This window comes from Ambystoma mexicanum, chromosome 8 (assembly GCF_040938575.1).
Source record: "Ambystoma mexicanum isolate Mex_15411 chromosome 8, UKY_AmexF1_1, whole genome shotgun sequence".
Classification (NCBI taxonomy): Eukaryota; Metazoa; Chordata; class Amphibia; order Caudata; family Ambystomatidae; genus Ambystoma; species Ambystoma mexicanum.
The window spans coordinates 1,027,312,073-1,027,336,746 of NC_090929.1; the positions used below are offsets into that span (position 1 = coordinate 1,027,312,073).

Genomic DNA, 24,674 nt, shown 5'->3' on the forward strand with positions numbered 1-24,674 from the left:
ATCGAAATTACAATCCATCGAAAAAAATCCAACGAAAGTAAATGCATCGAAATGCTATCTTTTGAATTAAAAGCTCATATCCATAGAAACTTGTCCATTGAAAATAGGAATGGACAAGTTTCAATGGATATGTACTTTTAAATGTTAAAGATAGCATTTCGATGCATTTATTTTGCATATTGTAACATTACATGGAGCTGTGTAGGCCTGAAATCTCTTAAGTATTTCGGCACTGGCGAGCTTCATGCAACGTTTTAGTGTTTATTGTTTATTGGAGGGTTCCCCCCCCGATCTCCCAAGGGCACCCCCCTAACCCTAACCCTAACCCTAATCCAACCCTAACCCTAAATCTAACCCTTAATGGAACCCTTAATCTAACCCTTAATCTAACCCTAAATCTATCCCAAAATGTAGCCCTAACCCTAACCCTTAATCTAAGCCTAAAACTAATCCTAGCCCTAACCCAACCCTAACCCTAACCCTAACACTAATTATCCATCGAAATTAATTAAATGAATATGCTTTTCGATGGAAAAGCAATTCAATGAATACATTTTGATGGATATGTATTCGATGAATACATTTTCGATGGAAAGTCCAGATACCGTCCAATAGGGGAACATACTTTTTAGTTGTAGTTAGCACCCATTGGTCATTTACGTTTATAGCAACTACTTATCGACTTCAACAAAACATGTTAAAAAATATTCTTTGTGTTACTTATTTTGTCGGTCCACCATATTTTGCACTGTCAGAGAGAATCAGGACTTCAGTAGGAAGGTGGGGCTCAAGTGGATTCTACGTTATTTCGCCAAATGATTTTACATCGTGGGACTTTTCATCGCCACCCTTTCATCGCCAAAAACTCCTTTTTTTAAATTTTATTTATGGGGGGGCTTCGCCCCTCCAAACTCCCCCTACTTAAATAATCATTCCCCAAACCGCACCAAACACCCCCCCCCCCCCATAAAAAAGTTTTTAAAAAAAGTTTTTGGCGATGAAAGGGTTGGCGATGAAAAGTCCCACGATGTAAAATCATTCGACGAAATGCTTGTATACCGCTCAAGTGGTGCCGGCCTAAGCTAAAAAGGTTGCCGGTCTTGCCAATTGTTCTTCTATGGCTAATTATATTTGGAGAGCTTGATGATTTAGATGTAAGGTGATTTGATTATGATCGACTGTTTTAATTTAGCAGTTACCACTGCGTTTTAGTGGGGACCCCAAGGTCACACTTGCTTTATGGTTGCATTATGAAATATGGTTGGATTATGAAATGATATGGCCTTGTCAAACCTTCTTTTGATATCTACTGTGGAAATGTATTTATATATTTCTTATAAATATGTATTTTATTAAATGTGTTTTAAGTCTTTTTATACATTAATTTATACAGTATTCATCAATGGTCTGTATTTTATGTTACTTTCGGAAATTGTAACAACTTTGTGCTATGAATGAACTCTGGGTTCAGAAATATGCACTTGGCACTAGTCAGTGATATTTGACTCTTGGCGGGTAAGAAATGGCGTTCTATGTGTATGCACAGAATTGAGTTCGAGAGTGACTTTTTTATGGTCAGCGAGTAGCTTGCAATTTGAATTTTTGCACCCCGATTAACTTATTGTTTGATTGATCGGTCTTGCCATTCCCCTTCAGAAGTAACACTTTTTAGGAAGGTTGATGATTTAGGTGTGCGCTGGCATGATGACCTCAGCTTTGATTCCAACATCGGGTGATTGTAAAAGATGATTTTTATGGGCCCATCAGCCCCCAGGAGTACTGCCCTTAGTTCCCACCATACAACAGAAGTAAAATGACAGTGTATTAACAAATTCACAAGTGAAAGATATTGCCAACATGATTATTATGGTACTAGCTTATATACCTTGTATTAAAACATATAGACCTGGCATACATGGGATCGCATTAAAAGGGTCATAGCATTTAGACTCGGAAACGCCCTCTATTTGGCTTGTATTTGACTCGTGGTTGTGTTCAAGACCCTCTGTTTAACATATGTATGCTGGCAAACTCTGACCCGGCCATTCGTTAAAAAAACAAAACATGTGTTCATAGGTACTGTCCTGAAGGCAAGTGGACTCCGTAGGGGACGAAATTGTCAGTTAAGTTTCTAAATAGATTTATTCTGGTCTCTGTATGCACGTAAGCAACTCCGGTTGGGTCAAAATGGCAAACACAAAAAAATAAGTCTTCTTGCTGCAAAAGAAGTTTTCTCAGAGAGTCTCTCTGGGTCTCTCCCCACTCATAGTCTTTAAACCCAAAGATGATGCATCAAGCAACAACCCATTGTTAGGTTTAAAGGGGAGGGGGGCTGGTGTACGGCAAATTGGCTTACTCTTCTTGGGATCTGTAAGAGTCCTTTTTGTATGTCCAGGACCTGCTGAAAGGCAGCCCGCAACCCCTCCACCTCAGTGATGAGGTGGGCCTTGAGGGTCTTTAGGTGCCTAGTGTGGATTCATCTTATCTCCCAGTCTCAGGTTCCCGATCCTACTTCCATGCAACCCCATTTCACTCTCCTGCTTGGTGATTCATTACTCACTAGTGCCTTGAGGCCTGATGCTTGACCTGTTTTCTGTCTGTGGCCCGGGTTGCCAGCAACGGTCAATGCTCCACATCCTGTGTATTCCTCCTCTCATCCTATCTAGTCAACTGGTAGCTGAGTTGTCCTCCTTCCATGCCTGTATTGTCCCTTCCTCTCCAAGACCTTCCTCCGCCTTTGCTCTCCTCCTTCACTCCAGATGTACATTGCACCTTGATCTGCACAGCTCCACCCCATCCACTCTCCTGATTTCCACATAATACCCTCTGGCAGCCTCTTCTGCTCTTCACCCTCATTTGTGATCTTCAGCCCCTTTAACCTCTTTTCCTCTCTTTTACCCTCCTGCCCAATGTTCACCTCCAATCTTTCTTCTCTCTCCTCCTTCAACTCTCTCCACTATTTCACATTATTCCACCTCTTCCACCCTCTTTTCCCCTTAATTTCTTCTTGCACTACCAGCGTTAGCTGTAGTTTCCCCTCCTCCTCCACCTGCTCCTACACATCCGGCTACTTCTGAAACTCCACTCTTTTCAGCTCCTTCAATCCCTCCTACGCCTTCTGATATTTCTGCTCCTTCAAACTATTCACCACTCTGCCGCTCCAACTCCCCACACTAACCTGTGGTATCAGCTCACTTATGTAAACCTTTACTCCCCCTCCTGGGTCAGATCTAACATACATATTTGCAGCTGAAAATTGTAATTACCTCTCAGGGCTTGGACTTGTGTAATGGAAGTTTCCCTACAGTTGTGTGTCACTCTGCTGTTGCGGGTTGAGACTTCAAAAGGATGGTGCGCCATCTTTGATCTGTCTATGCCTCTATAGGTGAGATGCAAACACTAGGGCTTGCAGAGGGTGCCAGCGTTTCTCATGTCCTGTCTGCCCTTCCTGTGCGGCTTTACATGACAGCTGTAAGCATGCATACTATTATAATGTGAAATAGGCTTTCTTTTCTGGGCACCTTGATGGCATTTCTTCTATATTGTTTTCCTCTGTACAGTGTGAGGGGTCAATAATGCGAGACAGACAACTGCTTGTCGTTTTCTCAAGATGAGACACATTTTATTAAAGTAAACGTTTGAAAATCAAGCCTTGCTTGGCCTACTCTGTCAGGGATTCCCTACCTAGTGGAAAGTCTAAAGAATAAGGGAACAGCTCCTAACATAGGTAAACTGGCCCTCACAGTAAACAACAAAACATTCAAAGGTAATCATGAAACAACATAAGATAATAAACAATAATTAAACAGTATTTAGATGACATTCAACTGTCCTGGATAAATTCCTTAACCAGGGTTTCAAAGTCAACCTCAAATGTTCAAATAAAAAGAACCAATTCTTATCAGTTCTTTAAAATGTTCAAAGCAAAAGAAAGTCTTAAAACGATTTCTTGTAAGTTCCAAGTCAAAACAAAAATTCATCAAACAGAAATCCACTGGTAACAATTCTCCGGCTTTGGTTGAAAGATCCCCTTCCAACCCTAGTCAAGAGAAAAAAGCACCAATGGTAATGCTGGATCTCTTCCTTCCAAGATTATTTGCCACAGTTCAAAGAATAGATTAAGAACATTCTTATACAACTTTATACTTAATTAGGACCTATGCAGTGTATTCAGCATGATTTTCAGGATTCTTCTCTTTGGGGATGCTGCTACCCTCTTAACAACCAACCTTCTACTTTTGTTACTGTGAGAACAGTCACCTTATCCCACAGTATGCCACTACTCCAAACTACTTCAATGTAACATCCACTGACAGTTTTTATACACCACCACAGCTCAGGTACTTCTGCTTCAGTCTTATATGGAAGAATCATTAGACATGTATTGACAAGACACTTCAACCGCTACAGGTAGGCAAGGCACGCGTTCTTTCTATGCTCCAAGAAAAGGGCCACCTCTTCTATCTGTCTCACTGCCACAAGTATAACCTGTCTCTGCCCCAAGACTGCTTTCCTCTCAGCTTCAGCAGTCCTCAGCATTACAGTTTGTTTGCTTAATATTCTTGACAAGCACCCAGCTCTCTTCCCCAGCTTTACTCACACCTTCTCTGCTCCAGCAACTACCCAGAAGCTGTAGTGCCACTCTTTCAGCTTCAGGTACCAATGCCACACTTGTATCAGGGGCTACTGGACCATTAACAACTTCATACATTTGGTGGATGGATTTAAACATGTGTTGTTCCACTATGGAAAGGATTTGCCTCTTGCCTTGGGTAATGCTTGTTCTCATTCTCCGTATAGTAAATTCTGGTAATAAAGAAATTATTGTTCAGGATATTACAAGGTTCAGTCTTCTAAGGCTAAACGTATTTATGCACACGCAACCACTCTTTAAGGTAGATCTATAACCTTAAAGGACTGTAAATAATTGTATTCCCTGTCAATCTCACAGAAACACAATTGGCCACATGCGACCTCCCTTTAATGTTGTATTCACTTGTAACTCTGGTGAACAGTCAACATTAAGGTTTCAGAATGGTTTTTACAGGCATTCCCTCTTCAATTATGGACACAACCAATCTGGTTACAGAAAGAAATGTTCAACAATGGAAATAATGTGCTTTACTTCCTATGCGAACACTACGGCTTTCACTATTAGTATGCGTGTTACATTTCGAAGGGATTGTGTCCTCCGACGTATTCCTTATCTATGATATTTGTATCTCCAGCTTGCTGGCCTCGGAAATGATTTTTACCAGTAGAGGGCGCGGTGTGTCGACGTCCGTCGAGTAGGTGTTCCTCGACAGCCACCGTATCGACGCCGACGTCATCATGCCTATAAATGGCCACGCGCAGCGTCCGTTGCTCAGTTCCGTTTTTCCGCGCTTCGTGTGCCTCTGAATACCGTTGCTCAGTTCGTCAGTCGAAATATATTCATATTTCCTCGAGAAAACCGACTCGTACTCGATGGCTTCCTCCTCGGACCCGACGACTCCTCGGTCCGGTTTAAAAAAATGCTGAGACTGTGGGAAGAAAATGTCGTTGACGGATCCTAACAGGATCTGTTTGTGGTGTCTGGGAATCGAACACCAGTGTTCGGAGTGTGAGGAATGCCTATCCATGACGGCGAAAGCCTTGAAGGAGCGTAATGGGAAGCTCGAGAGAGGTAAGTCAGTTTTAACTTCCTCGAAAGTTTCCGCGGTAGAGTCGAGACATTTGTCTCCTCGACGTCAAAAGCATTCTCGGTCTAGGTCTCGAAGTGGCTCCCACCACTCGTCGAGGTCTAGACACTCGAAAAAGAGACGTAGAAGATCTCCTTTGTCGTCGTCTTCTAGTTCCCCTGAAAGAGTAAATTGCCCCACAAAACACAGCTCTCAGGCTGAGTGGGAGGAATTTAGAAAAAAGATGCTAAGCGTCTTCGAGAAAGCGGCCTCGACCCCCTCAAAGTCAGCTGAGGGTGATACCCAAAAAATCTAAGCCCAAAAAATCTAAACACCGCGAGTCGCAGCACCCAGCGAAAGAGTCGACCCGAAAGCGCCATGAGCCATCGGGAAGTAAAGCATCTTCGACGCCATCGTCGAAAGCCCCTTCGAAGCAAAGATCGGCGCCATTGACGCCGTTATCGAAGGGTTTTTCGAAGCATCCGTCGATCGAGTTGGCGCCGGCGTCGACGCCGACATCGATGCCGATAAAAGAAAAACCCACGGCTACTCCACAGCCAACGGTTACACCGAGAGCCTCCGACACGACGTCGAGAACGTCGTCGACATCCTCGAGCAGGATTAAGATCCTCTCGAGTTCTTCGAGGCCTCTTCCAGTTTTCTCGACGCCTTTGTCGGCGCCTTCGAGGATTTTTACATCGGCGTCGACGACATCGACCTTTTCAAGACCACTGATGATGGCTCCCTCTGCTTTAGAGATGGGTTTTATACCATTTCACAGGCCAGAGCATCCCCCCTCAACTTCAATTTATGAAGAAAGGGAAGATTCTGATCAAGAAAGGCCTTTTGGGCTGCAGAGGACCACATCACCTGAACCAGAGACTTTTGCCTCTGAGGAAAGAAGGTTGAAAGACCTTCAGGATGCATTACAAGAAGCAAGTGGCCTAGACACTTCCCCAGAAGTGGAATTTGTCAAACCAGACCCAGGGGAACATGCTGAAACCCCTTATAGAACCCTAATGTCAAGAATTATGGAGTTCATGGGTTGGTCTGCGCCTTCACCTGTTTTTCAACAGGATGACCTCACAGAAATTCTGGATAAAGGTCCACAGGAGGATCCTGTGGTTCCCTTTCATTCTGCTTTACAAAGAAAGATTTTAACTAACTGGGAAACTCCTGGAGTTGTCCCTGCGGTTAACAAGAAGTTGTCAGCGAACTATAGGGTATCTGCTGCTGACCCTGAATACCTATCTAAGCACCCTACTCCAGAGAGTCTGGTGGTCCAGGCTGCAACTTCATCAGGCAGTACATCTGCATACCCCACTGCTCCACAGGATAGGGATGATAAAAAATATGATGCCATGGCTAAGAAAGTCTTCTCGGCCTGTAGCATGGCTTTAAAATCTGTTAATGCGACTTGTACGCTCGCTAGGTTCAGCCACACTCTTTGGGAGTGTGCTTCATCAGCGGCTGACTGCCTCCAGGAAGGAGAAGAAAGGGACGCATTTTTAAATATCATCAGAGATGGTAAAGATGCAATGTGTGAGTCCCTTCAAACTGGCATTGATTCTGGTGACAGTATCAGCAGGGCCATGGCGGCAAGTACCACAAACCGCAGGCATGCGTGGTTGAGAAAGTCCGGCTTACCCGTGGTGGACGGGGTAAAGGAAAGAAAGCCGCATCAGCAGGAGCAGGAGCCGCTTTACCTTCGGCAAATGCATCAGCCGCTCCCAAACCACTCTGAGGTCTCCCATCACAAGACACCTGTAGGGGGCAGGTTAACTCACCATCTGACGGAATGGCAGGCTATTACGTCAGATGCTTGGGCATTGGAGACAGTTGCCCAAGGTTACTGCCTGCCTTTTCTATGCATCCCTCAGAGCCATCCACCGGGGAACAGCTCTCTGAAAGTGCCCGATCCGCTCCTCTTGCAGGAAATTGTAGACCTGCTAGAGAAAGGTGCCATAGAACCGGTACCTGTAGCGGACAGGAACAAGGGCTGGTACTCCCCCTACTTTCTCATACCAAAGAAAGACAGAGGACTGAGACCCATCCTGGACATACGAGAATTGAACAAGTTCCTCAGGAAGGACAAGTTCAAGATGGTAACTCTCTCTCAGATCCTTCAGGCTCTTCAGCTTCAGGACTGGTTGGTATATCTGGACCTTCAGGGTGCTTATTTCCATGTGCCAATCCATCCCAAGCACAGGAAGTACCTGAGGTTCGCAATTGGCAACTCTCATTATCAATTTCGAGTTCTGCCATTTGGGCTGACCTCCGCCCGAGGGTCTTCACCAAACTAATGTCGGTTGTGGCTGCAAGTCTAAGGAGGGAAGGGATTCACGTCTACCCCTACCTGGACGATTGGTTGATCAGAGCAGTTTCTTCAGAACAAGCTTGGATCCAACTAGATTATGTCTGCCACTTCCTTCACAAGCTGGGCTTCTCCCTCAATTTAAAGAAGTCACAGATAATACCATCACAGAGACTCCAGTTCATTGGAGCAGTCTTGGACACGTCCCTGGGAAAAGCCTCGCCACCAGAGGTGAGGGCTCAAGATATTCTGCAGATGGTCACCAGGTTTCAAAATGCCCAACGTCTCCCAGCCTACGACTTTTTCAGGTTGCTAGGCCTCATGGCATCCTGCATATCCCTTGTGCCAGAGGGTCGCCTGAGAATGAGATCCCTTCAGTGGGCACTGAGGACTCAGTGGTCACAATTCTCAGGGAGGATGACAGATCTCCTCCGGATTCCGAACAAGGTAGCCCACGTCCTTCAATGGTGGGCCTCTCCAGAGAACATCTTGAAAGGAGAACTGTTTTGGCAACCATGGCCGGAGATAACAGTAGTCACAGATGCCTCACTCACGGGGTGGGGAGCCCATGCCAACGACTTCACCATCAGCGGTCGTTGGTCTCCATCGGAGTCCAGACTACACATCAACCTGTTGGAGCTGAGAGCCATCAGACTGGCACTGAAGGCTTTTCTGTCGTCTGTACGGGGGAGAAACGTCCTGATAATGACGGACAACACAGTGGCCATGCACTACCTCAACAAAAGAGGAGGCGTATGGTCACTGACACTGTGCAGAGAGGCGATGCAGCTCTGGTTTTGGGCAATTCAGGAAGGAATCTCTCTATCGGCAATTCACCTAGCCGGAGAGAAGAACTTGACAGCGGACGCTCTGAGCAGGCAGAACACAGTCTCCCACGAGTGGGAGATAGCTCAGGAAGTCCTTCAAGAGATCTTTGCCCTTTGGGGAACCCCTCAAGTGGATCTGTTTGCCACCAGTATCGCCAGGAAGTGTGACAGATTTTGCTCAAGGGAATTTCCCCCGAGAGGAGCTCTAGGAGACGCGTTCGTAGTGGACTGGGAGTTACCACTTCTGTACGCATTTCTCCGGTCCCTGTCATTCCTCAAATGATCAGGAGGTTGAGAAGGTTTCGGAAGACCATGATCCTAATTGCCCCGGATTGGGCCAGGAGAATGTGGTACCCGGACCTTCTGGACATGTCCATCCATCCTCCAATTCGTCTACCGTACAGAGAGGATCTTCTCTCGCAGAAGGGAGGTCAGGTTCTCCATCCAGCCATCAAGACCCTCAACCTTCACCCTTGGTATCTGAAAGGTTGAGGTACAAGGATTGGGACCTTCCAGATGACGTCATGGAGGTGTTGCTTTCGGCCAGAAGGCCAGCAACTAAAACTCTATGCCGTTGGAATAAATTTTGCAGCTGGTGCAGAGAAAAGAATATCAAACCCTTTTCATGTGGTACACCTACGGTGTTATCCTTCTTACTTTATTTGGCAAATTCAGGCCTTCAAGTTGGCACTATTAAGGGCTATCTCGCAGCGCTATCGATCTTTAAGCGCACTGCAGAGGAGCCTTCATGTTTCAAAATTCCATTGGTAATACAATACCTGAAAGGTCTAACTAATGTTTACCCTCCAAGACCATTCCAAGTTCCCTTATGGGACTTAAATCTAGTTTTAAACTTCCTAAAGGGTGCTCCATTTGAACCACTCCACTCTTGTTCATTGAAGTTTCTCACCCTCAAAACTGTTTTATTGGTAGCATTAACATCTGCTAGAAGAGTAAGCGAGATACAAGCCCTATCTTGTAAACCTCCTCATACAATTTTTCATAAGGACAAAGTCGTTCTACAGGTGAAGCCTAACTTCCTCCCAAAGGTAGTTTCTGAATTTCACATTACTCAGAAGATTACTTTACCTTCATTCTATCCTCCTCCCCATCCGGGGAAAGAGGAAGAGAGACTACACAGGCTGGACCCTAAGTGAGCCTTGAGTTTTTATATCAGTAGACTTGCTAAAATTAGACAAGCAGACCAACTCTTTGTAGGTTACGCAGGACATAAGTTGGGATTACCAATAACCAAACAAACCATCTCCAGATGGATTATTTTAGCCATTCTGGAATGCTACAAACTGGCAGGGAAAGAGCCCCCTCAAATTCTAAGGGCTCATTCGACCAGGGGTATCGCAGCCTCCTCAGCTCTTCAAAGAGGGGTACCAATTCGAGACATATGTGCGGCTGCCACATAGTCGTCCACACATACCTTTACCAAATGTCATAGCCTGGATTCCTCCTCTAGTCAAGAGACTAGATTTGGCAAAGCTGTGTTACACTCTGTTCATTCTTAAAGTGTTATATGGCATCTCTTACTCCCGCCTCCAATCACATACCACTGCTATGGGAGTCTATCATAGATAAGGAATACGTCGGAGGACACAATCCCTTCGAAGAACAAGTTACTCCTTACCTGGTAACATTCTTTCGATGGGATGTTCCTCCGACGTATTCCTTATCGCCCCTCCCATCCATCCCCGCAGTAACATTTCTCTTGTGGTTGCAGCTTACGCTCCTTCAAGGGTAGTAACCATTCATGCAATAACTACCTTACTCTACAAAACGGAACTGAGCAACGGACGTTGCGTGTGGCCATTTATAGGCATGATGACGTCGGCGTCGATACGGTTGCTGTCGAGGAACACCTACTCGATGGACGTCGACGCACAGCTCCCTCTACTGGGAAAAAAAAATTCCGAGGCCAGCAAGCTGGAGATACAAATATCATAGATAAGGAATACGTCGGAGGAACATCCCATCGAAAGAACGTTACCAGGTAAGGAGTAACTTGTTCTTCTATTGTTAGAAAGGATTTTAGAAAAATGAACCACTTTTATTCGCTTGCAAGCATAAACGAGTTGCTTTAGAGCTGGATACAGTTACCAGCAAGACTTACTGAGTGAACCGGAACAGAGAGCTTCACTCACTGGCCCCAGGAACACTGCGGTTGTGGGCTGCTTCACTTTCCCGACTTCCATGACTTCTACTACTGCTTTGGGCACACTTGGAACCTACACCCTTCTGCAGCACAGGTGTCTCCGGTCCGGCCACGTTGCTTGGGAGTCTCCTTCACTCCTCAGTCCATTGGCTTGCTACGGGCCTCGGACTTCAGCATGGTCACAGCTCTGCAATCACAGCAACTCGGCGCACATGGGGAGAACTTTACCCTCAGCACGTTTTCCTCTGAGCAGAGATGCCAAGACAGATTTTGAGTACACAGGACCCTCTCAGAACTTGCAGATGAAATCTGCTTTCTCAACATTCCGGCATCTCTTCTGTGTTCCCACTTCCTCGTAAATTGCCAGCCTCGTGTTTCTCTTCTTCTTCTACTACTGCCAACCTTCCAGCTCCTATTCCAGCTCCTTACTTCTCTCTTCTTCTGCTGGTGCCTTTTATGCCTCACAGGTTTGGCAATCGGCTTTAGGTGTGAGCCATTAGTTTCAATTGCTTAACTCCTGTATTGGTTGGTAGGGCTAATTGCCTGACTACTACATCTACATGCCTTTTCAGCCTCTTCGTCATCTCAGTCCCTATAGGATTCTGGGACATCTGATTTACCTAATCAAAGTTAGGTTTTTCCACCTCTTGATTGTATGTATGGGTAGATTTAATTCTCTTAGTAATTTTAACAGAGGGGCTGTAAGTTTTAACTTTTATAGAGGAAGATGGTTTTGAGAAGACAACATTTCCACACTCTCTTGTAGTGCACCCTTGCATTTGAGGGGGGCCTTTAACTGTAGAAAACAAAAGGGATCTTTACTTTGGTATAATATGTTTTGGTGTTGCCACCTTAGGGTTTACCGCCTTTGATTTAGTAGGAGGTTAAGGGACATCAAAATGACAATAAGCCATAACCTCTTCTGGCACAGTGGTGAGAGTCTCACTGTCAGAGGAAAAACACTGTGTCTCATCCCACAGAATCTCCTCACTGCCCTGGGCATTGTCACCACCTAGGTGATCCTCCCGCAGTACACCACCCATAGGGTCGGGATCAGGAAGGGACTGCTTTCCCCTGGCCACCTGGGAGGTGACTTAAGGCTGGTGTTCAGTGAAGGATCCGCAGGACTCTTTACAACAGTCTGATACATGTTCCAGGGTTCCAGAAATGCCTCTGTTGACCCATTTCCATGTTCTTATCATAGGTCAATATCAAATACCCTCTTTCTTCTGAAAATATTGTACAAGGTATCATCTCTCCAAATGCATTACTTGAAGAACATAAATTAGTTGGGGATATGAAATTCGGATTTAGGCCTGGGAGAGACAAAGCGACAGTCCTCCTTAATGTGAGGAACGACCTACTCCAGTACTTGGAGTTCGATAGATCCAGCATGCTGATGCTTCTGTATCTGTCATGAACATTTGGATCGGTAGATTACCTAATCCTTCGGGCACAATTAGAGTCAGTGATTAGGTATGAACCTATAACATTATAATGGATCACATCCTTCTTACAGGGCAGAACCTCTTCAGTCTTATCAGGCATTCTCTGCTTCCATGGATTGGGGAGTCTCATAGGTATTGTGTGTTTCTCAGGTGTTGTTTAATATTTATATAAACCCCTGCATGATATGCCTAGGAAGGTTTGTCTTTTCATAATTAGGCTGATGACATACAGGTCATAATCAGACTAACAGTCAATGTGGGAAGGAACCTTACTCATATTAAGCTGCTGTTCAATTTAATTGGAGATTGGATGGCAACTAATTGGCTGAGGTTACATTAATCTAAAACTGAATTTTTGCTACTCACAGGTGATTCATTTAAGTCCAAAATAAAGGATTTGTATCCCACCAAACCCTATTTCTCAGACTTGATGGAGACAGGGTTAGATCCTTTGGTCATTTTACTGCATTCTTCTCTCTCAATGGACGGTCAAGTAAATGCCATGGTACGCTCTTCAACTTTTTATCTTAATATCTTGGGGGCAGATCAGAACTGTTTTGAGGGAAGCTAATTACTCCAACATTGCCTGCGTTATTATCAGTGCCATGTTGGATTACTGCAAGGTTCTCTTTCTTGGAGCCAACAAAGGAAACATATCCAGGCTTCACGTTTTCCAAAACATAGTGACAAGAATCATTACCAATTATTCTTGGCACACTCAGAACTCTCCCATACTGCACAAATTATATTGATTCTTGGGAAGCAGAACCCTGCAGATAGATATTTAGTCCCCAACTAAAAAACACCACAGATTTACAAATGTCTCTATTACCAGTATGGAACTGACAAGTACATTTTTAATTTTTCTCTGGGAGTTTCTATCTCCAGGCTTCTTCGTGACTCTATTGGTTTGGTATTACCTCTTGCAGTTTGACCAGCAGCAGCCTTTTGCCTTTTTGAATGGGAGTGCCATGAACATATGAGCTGCAGGTACATACAGCAGCAGTTATCAACCTTCCTCTGCCATCCCATTTAAGCGTACCTTCAACCACATTTTCTAAATATTGTATTGAATAAATAGGCTTGAGATCCTAAATTACAACTCGGGGCGTAGCGGTACCAAGTGGTTCACTTGGATCAAAATTAAACCTTCATACTTCTACTCTGCCCATTGTACGATTGTCTCTCACAGATCTCATTTCCAATTTTTCTCTGAGTCATGTACCACATTCCATGTTCCAAAAGTGCAACCACCTGCCTTTATTCATACTCTAGGGTATACTGTGTGAATCCGAGTAGATAAACTACAATCACTTTGAATTGAAATCCAAGTGAAAAGTTGATTTTTACTACCAAATTTCCCATGTAATATGGAAGTTCTACTTTTCCTGTTTTTTTTGCCCACCTCTTGCCTTGGAAAAACACATATTAAAGATCTTCACATGAAGTCCGCCAGCAGTGTTTCGAACTTACCATTATTTTTTGACCTCGTGGATCAGTATTGTTACAAAAAAGCCTGTACAAAGATCTAAGGAATTTAGGAAAAGTTTAAAACTTATTTAAATAAAAAGGAATGGCAAAATGAAAAACGGAAGGTCCTCATACATTTTTATAGAACTGTACACCAGTGCCTACTTCTCAACCATGGCAATGGTTGCACTAATTCTATAGGAATCCTAAGATCTGCTTTTTTGCTGCCAATTTGTCTACAAGGAAAGCAGTGCCAAACAATAATTCTCTACCCCTCAACTAACTACCTGAAGAGCCTGTTTTAATTTTGGTGAAACATATTGGTGTTATTTTTCAGGACCTTTTACTTAAGAAAGTAGACATGTCACAATTCACTGAGACTGATTTTAATATCTTGCACTCATTGATCTCACAAGATGAGGTTGTCACACTCTTAGCCGGTAAGATGGCTCAACAGGTTAAGTGCTTGTTGCTCTGATATGTGTTTGAATTGCAGGTCACAGGTTCAAATCCCAGCAAGGTCATCTCAGCCTTTCATCCTTCTGAGGTCGATAATGTGAGTACAAATTTCGACTGGGTAACAATAATAATGTATGTAAATATGTGCTATGTAAAGCGCTTTGGATCAAAGCGCTATATAAACATTTTATTATTAAAGCCTATACATCACTGAATAATGGAAAAGCCCTAGGTCCAAAATAGATTTTGTAAAAATACCCTGAAATCCTTTCATCAAAGCATTTGTCACTATACCGCCTTTTCAGCAAATAAGGCCAGATGAGGGGATCGGTTGCAGAGGTGACCATTGTGGTTATTCCTAAATCTGAAAAAGACCCACAACTTCCCATGAGTAAGAGGCCCATTTTCATTTAAAGATTTATGCTAAATTATTCCCAACATACTAAATAAAATAATATAAACACTGGTACTCCTCTCAAACTGGATTTATCAAAAGTAGACTTTTGTGTTATGACACAAGACTCCTATAACATGTTGTATTCAACACAAAACACACAACCTCCCCATCTGTAGCTATTACGTAGGATGCAGAAAGGGCACTTGATACGCTGTCTTGGCCTTTTCTTATGGCATTTATGCTCAAGTTTAGACTCCTACCCCAAGCAGCAATCCGAGCAAATGGAGCTACATCACATCAGTTTAGTCTCAAGCAAGGTCCATGCTAGGGTTGTCCTTTTTCCTCACTCCTGTTTTTAATAGCAATTTAACCACTACTGTGCTCAATTAGACAAGATGGGACTTTAAAGGGAATGCAAATTGAAGATGGAATCCACAAACTAGTGGTGTACACAGATGATATAATTCTCTTTCTTTCAGATGTTCAATGCTCAACTCCAAGACTATTAGAGGTTATTAACACCAGTGCAAATGTATCTTTTCTAGGGGACATGGGGATGGGGGGATTTTACATTTGCTTTTACTGATGCACCACTGTTCCACTGCTACTTATTTAGAACCTCAGCTTCTGGTAGAATCACCTATGTTCACCAGTCGTGCAATGTTTCTCAGATGTCTCTATGCAAAGGTATCTGGCTATAAACTGAATAGAACAAAATTCAAAATGAAATAGCTCAATATTTACTGCAACAAAATACGATAGTCAATACTCAATACTCAAATATTTAGACTGCTTTTTGAAGGTCATATTATGGCAACCACAGAGAGTAAGGCAAGAGAATTCATTAGCAAAATCAAAGCAATCACGCAGAAATGGTTACTGAAATTGGAGCAGAAACAATAGAAATGTTGATCCCACGGTTATTAATTATATACTTTATATGCCCACTGTGAGAATGCATGCTATCCTATTAATCAATAATAATTAAACAAAATTATTCGGGCTAACAACAAAAAAAAAAGGTGTGGAAACTTTTTCTAAAGGAGGCATGTGGAGGAATTATTTAAGCTACATGCCTTAACTACATTTCTGGCTGCTAAATATTGCAAAGGGCTCTTCGACTTAAACCCAAACACACCTATACTACAGTGGCTATAGAGAGAGATGGCTCGATTCATCTACTCTCCCTTACATCTTTGTTATTCATCAATTGTAAGAATTTACTGCAGCAAACATTATCTTCAAAAACACTGCCCAGGCCGGCCTTGCTTCTTATTGAAAAACATTGTCCACTTCATCAAAAAACATTCTATGCAACACTGGCTAGAAACAAAAAGCTTAATGTGAGCAACAGCACATTAAACTGGAAGTCATGGACATCGAAGGACAGCTCCTTAATCAAAGACCTCTGTGTTGACAAACCGCCTCTCTTCTTCGCACAAATCAAAAAGCAAATGAGGTCTTCCTGATAGTTTTATGTATTTTTAAAAGCTAAAGTAGCAGTATCTAAATCTAAACTACCCAATTTTGATCCGAGGCTCATTCCCTTGTTAGAAAACATTACTAAAGTTGTACATGTTTCATCTAAACTGTAAAAAATATTAAATGAATCCAACATTAAAAATAAACAAAAAGCTTTTCATTAAAAGGAAAAAAATAGATGGGCCTCTCCGCTTCAAAGGCCTTGAGTGAGCACATTGGAAATAAATAATGATATATATATATATTGCTCGTTGCTCCAGGCTTGCAAGCACTGCCCTTAGAGGGGGCGTATGGCTAATAGCGACCATCTGTGCTGGATTTAGCCATTGTACGTTAAACAGGCACATTTGTGCACTTGTCACACATCGATTGCGATTTAATGACAATTTTTATATAAGGGCAGTTTCGAGCGTCTCTATGATCGTGTTATCATCACGGTAGCCATTAACAGTGCAAAGTGAAGTTTTTGCACGATATATTCAAGCACTTTTCCTTCTAACCTACCTCATTCATAGGTTTTTGACCATTCCAATATGGAGGTCAATATATTTGACAGGTTTTACCATTCTTCACGAAGCGTGACTTTCTTCCACCCGTGGGGTGAGTGCTTTGTGCAACCTTACGTCTGTCACAGGGATGAATGACTTCACCCCTGTTTTTGTAATGTGCTGTATTATGCAATAATAAATATGACCTTTTAAAATAGCTAGGTCTTGTGTGCTGGAGTACTCTTGTACATACCCACTGGGTGGTTTTTTGAAGTGCTACAACCACGTAGGGGTTTGTGTTTTTCCTCATGTTTTACGAATTAAGCTAAATTCGTTTTTCCAGCACCAGCCACATTATGAGGGAGAGCGCCATTTTTTAGCTAAACTGGTTTGTTCTCATATACATATATATATATATATATATGTATATATATATATTTCTTTGTGTTTATTGGTTAATGAAACCTTTTACAAAATTCAAAACCAAAAAATGGAAAAACACAAACAAATGATGTTTCACATAATTAGAGAACAGAACCAATAAGTACAGTTAGCATCTCCAGAAACATCCTTAAACATCTATATCTCATAAAGCATCAATTAGTAAAACAGATTAAAAATACAAGCATCAAAACATAATGATCCTAATTTCCTACAGATTTCCTTCCATAGATAATAGCTAGTGAAGTTCATTACCAGGTTTTCTCCTGTCACCAAATAGGCCCAAAACAGATCAGTTGCAATAACATTCATATCACAAATCAAATGACAATATGCCTTTTCATAAAAAGAGATTAGATTTGCACAGTCGGTCAATTAATGGCTCACTGTTTCCATTGCTTTTTTACATAGTCTATAACACCAGTCTTTATGGGGAATATTATACCAAGCAACGATGGTTGCCAGCGCCGAAAATTGGTTTAATCTTAATAGCATAATAAATCATCTTGCCCCAGGATCTCGAAGTTTCTTTATTTAGACAGATAGTGAGTTTATTGGAAAGGATTGCTTAGAGTATTCTGAGTAAAGGATTTTTGGCACTATGTGATTATTTCTATTGCTGCGATCCCATACCTCTGCCTTTTGTTTTATTTCTTTAAATTTGAGAGCCAGGTTCTCTTTCTGCTCATAAGTGCAGCCGATCTTATCTAGATAAACAAAAATATCCTTTTTCCATAGCTTTAAAGCCTTATGGTTTTCGAGATTTCCATCTTTAAAAAAGGCAGTCAAGGTATCTGTATTTACCAATATTCATCAGCAGCTTAACATAGAAATTACAAATACCTATCATCCTTCCGTTACTAAGTGAGATAAGAACTAGCTCTCTACAGATTGCTTCAACTGGCACTACACCTGGGACAGCCCCAGTACCTTCCTCCATAGTTTACCTTCAATAATGTTAAGCCACTCTGTTTCCTTTACCAAAATAAACCACCAGCCCATATAGGATACCAGGCACAATACAGGTTTTGTACAGTTGGGGTAATCCCTCTATTGATTGCCCACCTGATTTTCATATAAACGAGTCAACAGCCTTAAACTCGGTCAGTCCTTTATTCGTTATTGTATAAGCAAGTATGATTGCATCCATGTTGTTAATCACAAGGACCCCTAGGTACTGGCAACTGTTTACCTCCAACAACTTTGTCCCCTGCATAGTCCAATTGTATTTTTCCAGATTTCTTCTATTGGCTTTCATAGTCAAAATCTTTGTTTTGGATGTATTAATAATAAGGCCATGCACAATTGCATATTTTTCTAATGCCTTAAGACTATTCTGGAGTCCTATTGCGATCTGATCAAATCTAACTATGTTGTCGGCATACGAAAGCCAGGCAACCGGGCAATTTGAAATACGTGGAGGATGGTTCCCACAGGCCTGTAAAACATGACCAATTTCAGCCAGGTAAATATTAAACATCACTGGGGCCAGTGTACATCCTTGCTTTAAACTATATTTAACACAAATTTCCTTACTCAGAGAGCCTTCCAAATGAATCCCTATTTGCAGCTTATTGTCCGTATATAAAATATAATGATTGAGTATCTAAATTTCCCTCTCTGAGTTTTTTCCATAAAATCTGCCGGTCGACCCTATCAAAGGCATTAGAGAAATCAATAAAACAGATGTAAAGTGATTTGTCTTTAATAATCAGCGTGTCCTGAATAAAATACATTAATATTGAAATAATATTTACAGTGCTACATCCTTTTCTAAAACCGGATTGTTGAGGACAGAATATTTTTTTCTCCTCTATCCATCGATTAATATGGGTTAAAAAATAGCATACTAAAAACCTTTGCACTAGAGTCAATCATTGCTAATAGCCGATAATTGGCCGGACAGTCTCTAGGGCCTTTTTTGTCTATCGGAATCATTACTGGATGAGTACAAGATCTAGGGATCTTGCCCTTAGCCGAAATATTCTGAAAAACAATATACAGCACATTTGCCCACAGTTTAGGATTAGCCTTCAACAGAGCATTTGGTATTCCGTCTGGACCTGGGGCTCTCAATGATTTAAGCCCATATATTATCTTCTCAATATCTTCTAGATCAAACATTATATTTATTATCTGCAATTTTTTAATATTTCTCATTGACCTCTACAATTGTATTTCGATAATACAGAGATCAAATGTACGCTTCTCATTTGTCGCTGGCAATAAGTTTCATTTCTTGCATATTCATATGACCTGTACTATGTTTATGAAAGATATACCAGAATTTCTTAGTATCTCTATCTCTTAATACATTATACATGATTCTCCATTGGGCAGTAGCCATAGTGCCTTTATGCATTTTATGCCAATTTTTGAATTTCATTTTCAATCTTTTAATATCAGCTAATTGTACTTAGACATTTGTAATACTCTTTCTTTTAGTCTCTAATATATCTTTCTTTAGTATTTTCTTCTTATTTGCAACTTCAACATCAAAGACCTTATTATGGGGCATATTTACAATACCTGTTTTATTTTCTTTGTTCCATTACTTATTTATTGATAATATTATGTGTAATTTGGCAGTAAGTTTCAACTGTAGAAAGTTTCATAACATTGTCCTCCATTAGCACATTCAACAATTCCACACTGGTCTTAGTAACGTTTTATTCTGTCAACTTAATACGATTTCCTCCATTGATAGTAGCATCATTTCCTTCCAATTGTGCATTTGTTTTGCTATATTCATTGTTAATAATAAATGCTACCACCACATGGTCACTAGGGGTATTTGGAGTCAATGGGAGAGTCTTTACATTCATAAAAACAATATCAGTGGTGACCGCAAAGTCTATCCATGAAAACTGTGTCCCAATTGTCCAGGTAAAAAACATTCATTCTACATAGGGGGAAATCTCAGCAAACCTCCCCCATTCTAGATATCTTATTCTCAACCCTACAGCGTGAACCCCTGACAAAATGTGCATGGTTGGACTATATCGTTAAACTTATATCGGTACCGTAATAAGGATGTTGGCAATCCCACTTATATGTTGTACATATGTTCCAAAATACAACCTTTCTGGGCCTCCATCTGGTCAGAATTGGCGGCAAATTTCGAAACATGCTTCCAGTGTGGTGTCAAGTTTGATTGCTTAGGTGATTTGTCTTCGACACTAACCCTAAAATATATAGACATGCTTCTCTTAGATCTTCTATTATTAATTGCCAAAAAACAAACACGTGGCTGGAAAAATGCTGACAAAAATTCCTCTCTTTCTTTGAGGGAATGGGTCTATTACATGTGTACGTGTTACGGTTTCTTCTCAGATCTCTCTCTGCTGAACACAAAAAATACATTTGGCCTCATTACGGGTCCGGTGGTAACCGTGCTAGTGCTACCCGCAGGTTGCCGCCAGACCTGTAAATATTTACCGGGGCCTGACTTCCCGGTGCCACTGGGAGATTACAACCCCGGCGGCCCTGTAAGTCAGGCGCAGGTAAAATGTTGTTCCCCATTCCCATGGGGACACGGAAGCACCGGCACCGTTATTAACGGTGCCAGTGGTTACGTGACAGGTCTGCCTACCGTGGCCGCTGTGCCCGGCAGGGTCAGACCTGTCTGGCACAGCGGCTCCAGCAGGCAGACCTGTAAAATGTCGGTCCAGAAACAAGGGTGCCGGTAAGCTTACCAGCACCCGTGTTTCCGGACCGGCAGGGTCAGAATGAGGCCCACTGATTTGGAGAAAACTATATAAATACCTATCATATACAAAGCTCCTTAAACTAAAATTGTCAGCAGCACACTCAAATCTATAAGACATCTAGCCGTTCCACACTCCATGATCAGAATATGCATTTGTTTCAGACATCTCACTCTCTCCCCTGCACAGCTCCCAGTCCCATACCACCAAATAATGAACATCTTATGTTACCCTTTGACTACTGTTACCCAGTAGAGGCTTTATCAGTGCCATATTCTGTACATCCAAAAACACTACAGATAAATCTAATCCACCTGCTCAATTGCTACCTTCTTTGTTCCTCCCTTACCTTCCATACTAACTCTTCACTTTCCGTCATAATTTTTGCACTCTCACCTTTTTTCCTTCTGTTCATTGTTGTTTAATGCAGTACACATGTATTTTCACAATTCAAGTGGTTCATCAAAGTCATGACATGTTTATCAATGTTTGAAGTAATATACTCCTTTAAACTAAACTAATTAAGATATTTGAAATCGCATTTTTAGGAAACCAAACCTTCAGTTATCACGAGGAACAGAATTTGTGCTATCATGGTCATCACTCCAAAAAACATCTGGTGTAAGATTTTTGTTTTTATTCCCTTCTTGTTGACAGGGAATAAGGGGGGGTACATGTTTAGGGTTTCAGAGATTTGTGCAACAAAACAGTGTGGGCAACAGATCTAAAAACTGTGCATAAGAAAGGTTCCTGTCATCAATATTCGAAATGCAAATTTTGGGTTGAAAACCCCCCTTATCCCTAATGCTGTGAAAATCCATCTCTGCTGCAAAACATCCAGAGAAGCATAGGCCAACACAATCTCCCACAGGCCACTGTGTTTGGGGAGTGTGCATTATAAATATCTTCATCAAGCAAATGACCATGTATTATATGGGTATAATGGAGGGAATTATTACTCACATAGGCACGTCATTACTTCCACTCCTTGTTGGTGAGAGGGGTCCTTGGGAGCATGTTGTGTTGCTAGAATTAGTTATTGATTCCTAGGAAAACCCATAGTTTGAAAAAAGAATCCTCTCCCTTGCCCCCTCATCTGGGTCTTTTCCCCACAATCCCCTGGGTGTCCATTGGTTGCAAGTGAGGTAGACATATCTCTGTGAGGTCATCAGCCATCACTGCAGTCCGGGCACTTGAGTGATGGCACAATCAGGGAGGCATGTGACATGAAAAGAAGTCTGGAGACTTCTTAAGTGCTCGCTGGATGCATGTACAGAATGAATGCCTACAGCCCCTATCCCAGGGAAATCTGGGACAGGCTTTGCCATAACCCCATCAGTCTTTCCGAGTCTTAGCCTGTCAAGAAACTTTCCTATATCACTTTATACTAATCTGCCTCTTTTAATGGGAGAGAGAAGGACTTTGCTATATCTTCGGCAGCTGGTAGCACATTGTGTTATTATGTATATGGGAACAGTGTATTGTCTTTTTGTCTTAAATAAATGCGTATAAACAGAAGCCAAAAATAACTTTTGCAGCTCCAAGAATCAAAGGTGTTTGGAGTAGTTTTAGAGACTATTATCCAGGGCATTTATAGTTCCTCTTATGTAGAGCTCATCCTATCTAGTGCCAAATATCACGCAAGCCGCCTTAATACATTTGAGGTGCAGTACTATCATGCAGGGGAGCCAACTTATTAATTTCCCATAGGGTACTGATCACCAGATTTTTGGACAGTTTCAAAAAAACAAATTAATTACACTTTTATAAAGCGCTAACTTCGCCCTTAGGCCTTAAAGCGCTACAATATAACAAAACAAATGAAGATGGAACAGAAGAATAGCAGGGGTGAAAGATGTCAATTATGTTACAATCCTTAAGTTCGTGTTGGATGACATTTTTAGTAGCGTTATGATAGGTTATTTATAACGCGCTTAATACCCAGAGGTTTTTACGTGCGGACTGGGATCGAACCTGTGTTGCTCCGTATCGTCTTGTTTCCAAGGCGAGCACGTTGCCGCTGAGTTATCCTCCCAAGACATTGAAACGGTATGAACATTATTGGAGATTGGTTTTTCCGGGGCATTCCCTTGCTATCATGCATGGTAAAAGCAGCTCTCACAAGGTTCTCTATCCGAACAGACTACATTGAACACATGATTTTTCAGAGCCTTATTGTCCTAAGAGTGGCCTTCACTATCTGGGAGGTATGACTGGAGTGCATTCCAGAGCACTAAACTTTTTTCTGCCATGCACCACCTCCAAATGTGTTCTTTCTGAATCTTTAGTCTACTGAACCTGCGATTGCTTTATTTAAGATTCTTGCCAGATGTCTGATGGAAGTATTCTTAATGACCTCAGACCCACATTCACAGAAGCAATGCACCAGACCTGGGACCCTAATGCCAGTTTGTCTTTTGACTGGTAGCTAATGGAGATTTAAGTTACCTGGCTTCTTTGGTCTCTTGTGCTAGGACAAGCAATTATCAGGGTAATTCATAGATTTCAGCGCAGAGGCAGCGCAGAGAGCTAGCGTGCGCCAGCGTGCACCAGCCGTGTGCGCCAAACAGCATTCTGGCGCACTGCGTATTCATGGAATATCCAAGCCATTTTGAGCGCTGGCGCAGAGAATCCCGCAGCCCCAGTTACGCTCCCAAGAACGCCCCTTGCGCAAGGATAAGGCATTGAAATCCCCAATGCAGCACAAAGGGGCGCGCTAACCCTGCACCAGTTCATAGGGTTGGGACAGTGCATTTGGGGCGTGCGCGGCTAGATTCACACGCGATAGGTCTTGGGGAGTGGGGTATGTGTATTCTGAGGGGTGCGCATGGAGAATCACACGCGATAGGCCTTGTGCAAGCAGGGTATGTGTATTTCGGGGGTGCGCGTGGAGAATCACATGCGATAGACCTTGTGCGAGCGGGGTACGTGTATTCTGAAGGGTGTGCGTGAAGAATCACACGCAATAGGCTTTGGGGAGCAGGGTACGTGTATTCTGAGGGGTGCGTGTGGAGAATCACCCCCGATAGGCCTTGTGCTAGCGGGGTACGTGTATTTCGGGGGTGCGCATGGAGAATCACGCGATAGGCCTTGTGCGAGCGGGGTACATGTATTCTGAGGTGTGCGTGTGGAGAATCACACGCGATAGGCCTTGGGGAGCGGGGTACGTGTATTCTGAGGGGTGCGCATGGAGAATCACACGCAATAGGCCTTGTGAGAGCGGGGTACGTGTATTTTGGGGGTGCGCGTGGAGAATCACACGCGATAGGCCTTGTGCGAGCGGGGTACGTGTATTCTGAGGGGTGCGCGTGGAGAATCACACGCGATAGGCTTTGGGGAGCGGGGTACATGTATTCTGAGGGGTGCGCATGGAGAATCAAATGCCATAGGCTTTGAGGAGCGGGGTACGTGTATTCTGAGGGGTGCGCGTGGAGAATCAAACGTGATAGGCCTTGTGCGAGCGGGGTACGTGTATTTCGGGGGTGCGCAGGAAGTTTGACATGCGATTTGGCAGTGTGGGACCTCCCAGGTGTGCCCTCTCCCCCCTCCCCAGGCCCTGCAGGCAGCCCACACCACAGGGGACTACCCTGCACCCCTGGCCATGCCCCACAGGCAGCACATCCACACAGCCCATGCCTCCCAGCGAGCCCACATGTCACCATGCACCAGTGAGTACCGACTCATGTCTCCCTGCACCCACACCCACCCAGCAGTGATGGGCACCTGCCAGCAGGCCCAGACTCATGTCCCCCTGCACCCCCACCCACCCAGCAGTGATGGGCACCTGCCAGCAGGCCAAGACTCATGTCCCCCTGCA

At 42.9% G+C, this 24,674-nt stretch overlaps 1 protein-coding gene across 2 annotated transcripts in view; it reads right to left on the reverse strand.

The window, feature by feature from the left end:
* Positions 1-22,013, reverse strand: part of LOC138473716 (dual specificity phosphatase 29-like) — a 434,898-nt gene extending 412,885 nt beyond the window's left edge. Inside the window, exons 1-2 of one of the 2 annotated variants that reach the window (XM_069612190.1) lie at positions 21,821-22,013; positions 20,232-20,335 (exon numbers count right to left, since the gene is read on the reverse strand). In XM_069612190.1, the coding sequence (XP_069468291.1) occupies positions 20,232-20,279 (48 nt within the window). In that variant the 5' untranslated portion in view covers positions 20,280-20,335; positions 21,821-22,013. The remainder of the gene's footprint in view (positions 1-20,231; positions 20,336-21,820) is intronic. The other variant, XM_069612192.1, reaches the window with a different exon arrangement.
* Between the last annotated feature and the right edge of the window lie 2,661 nt (positions 22,014-24,674).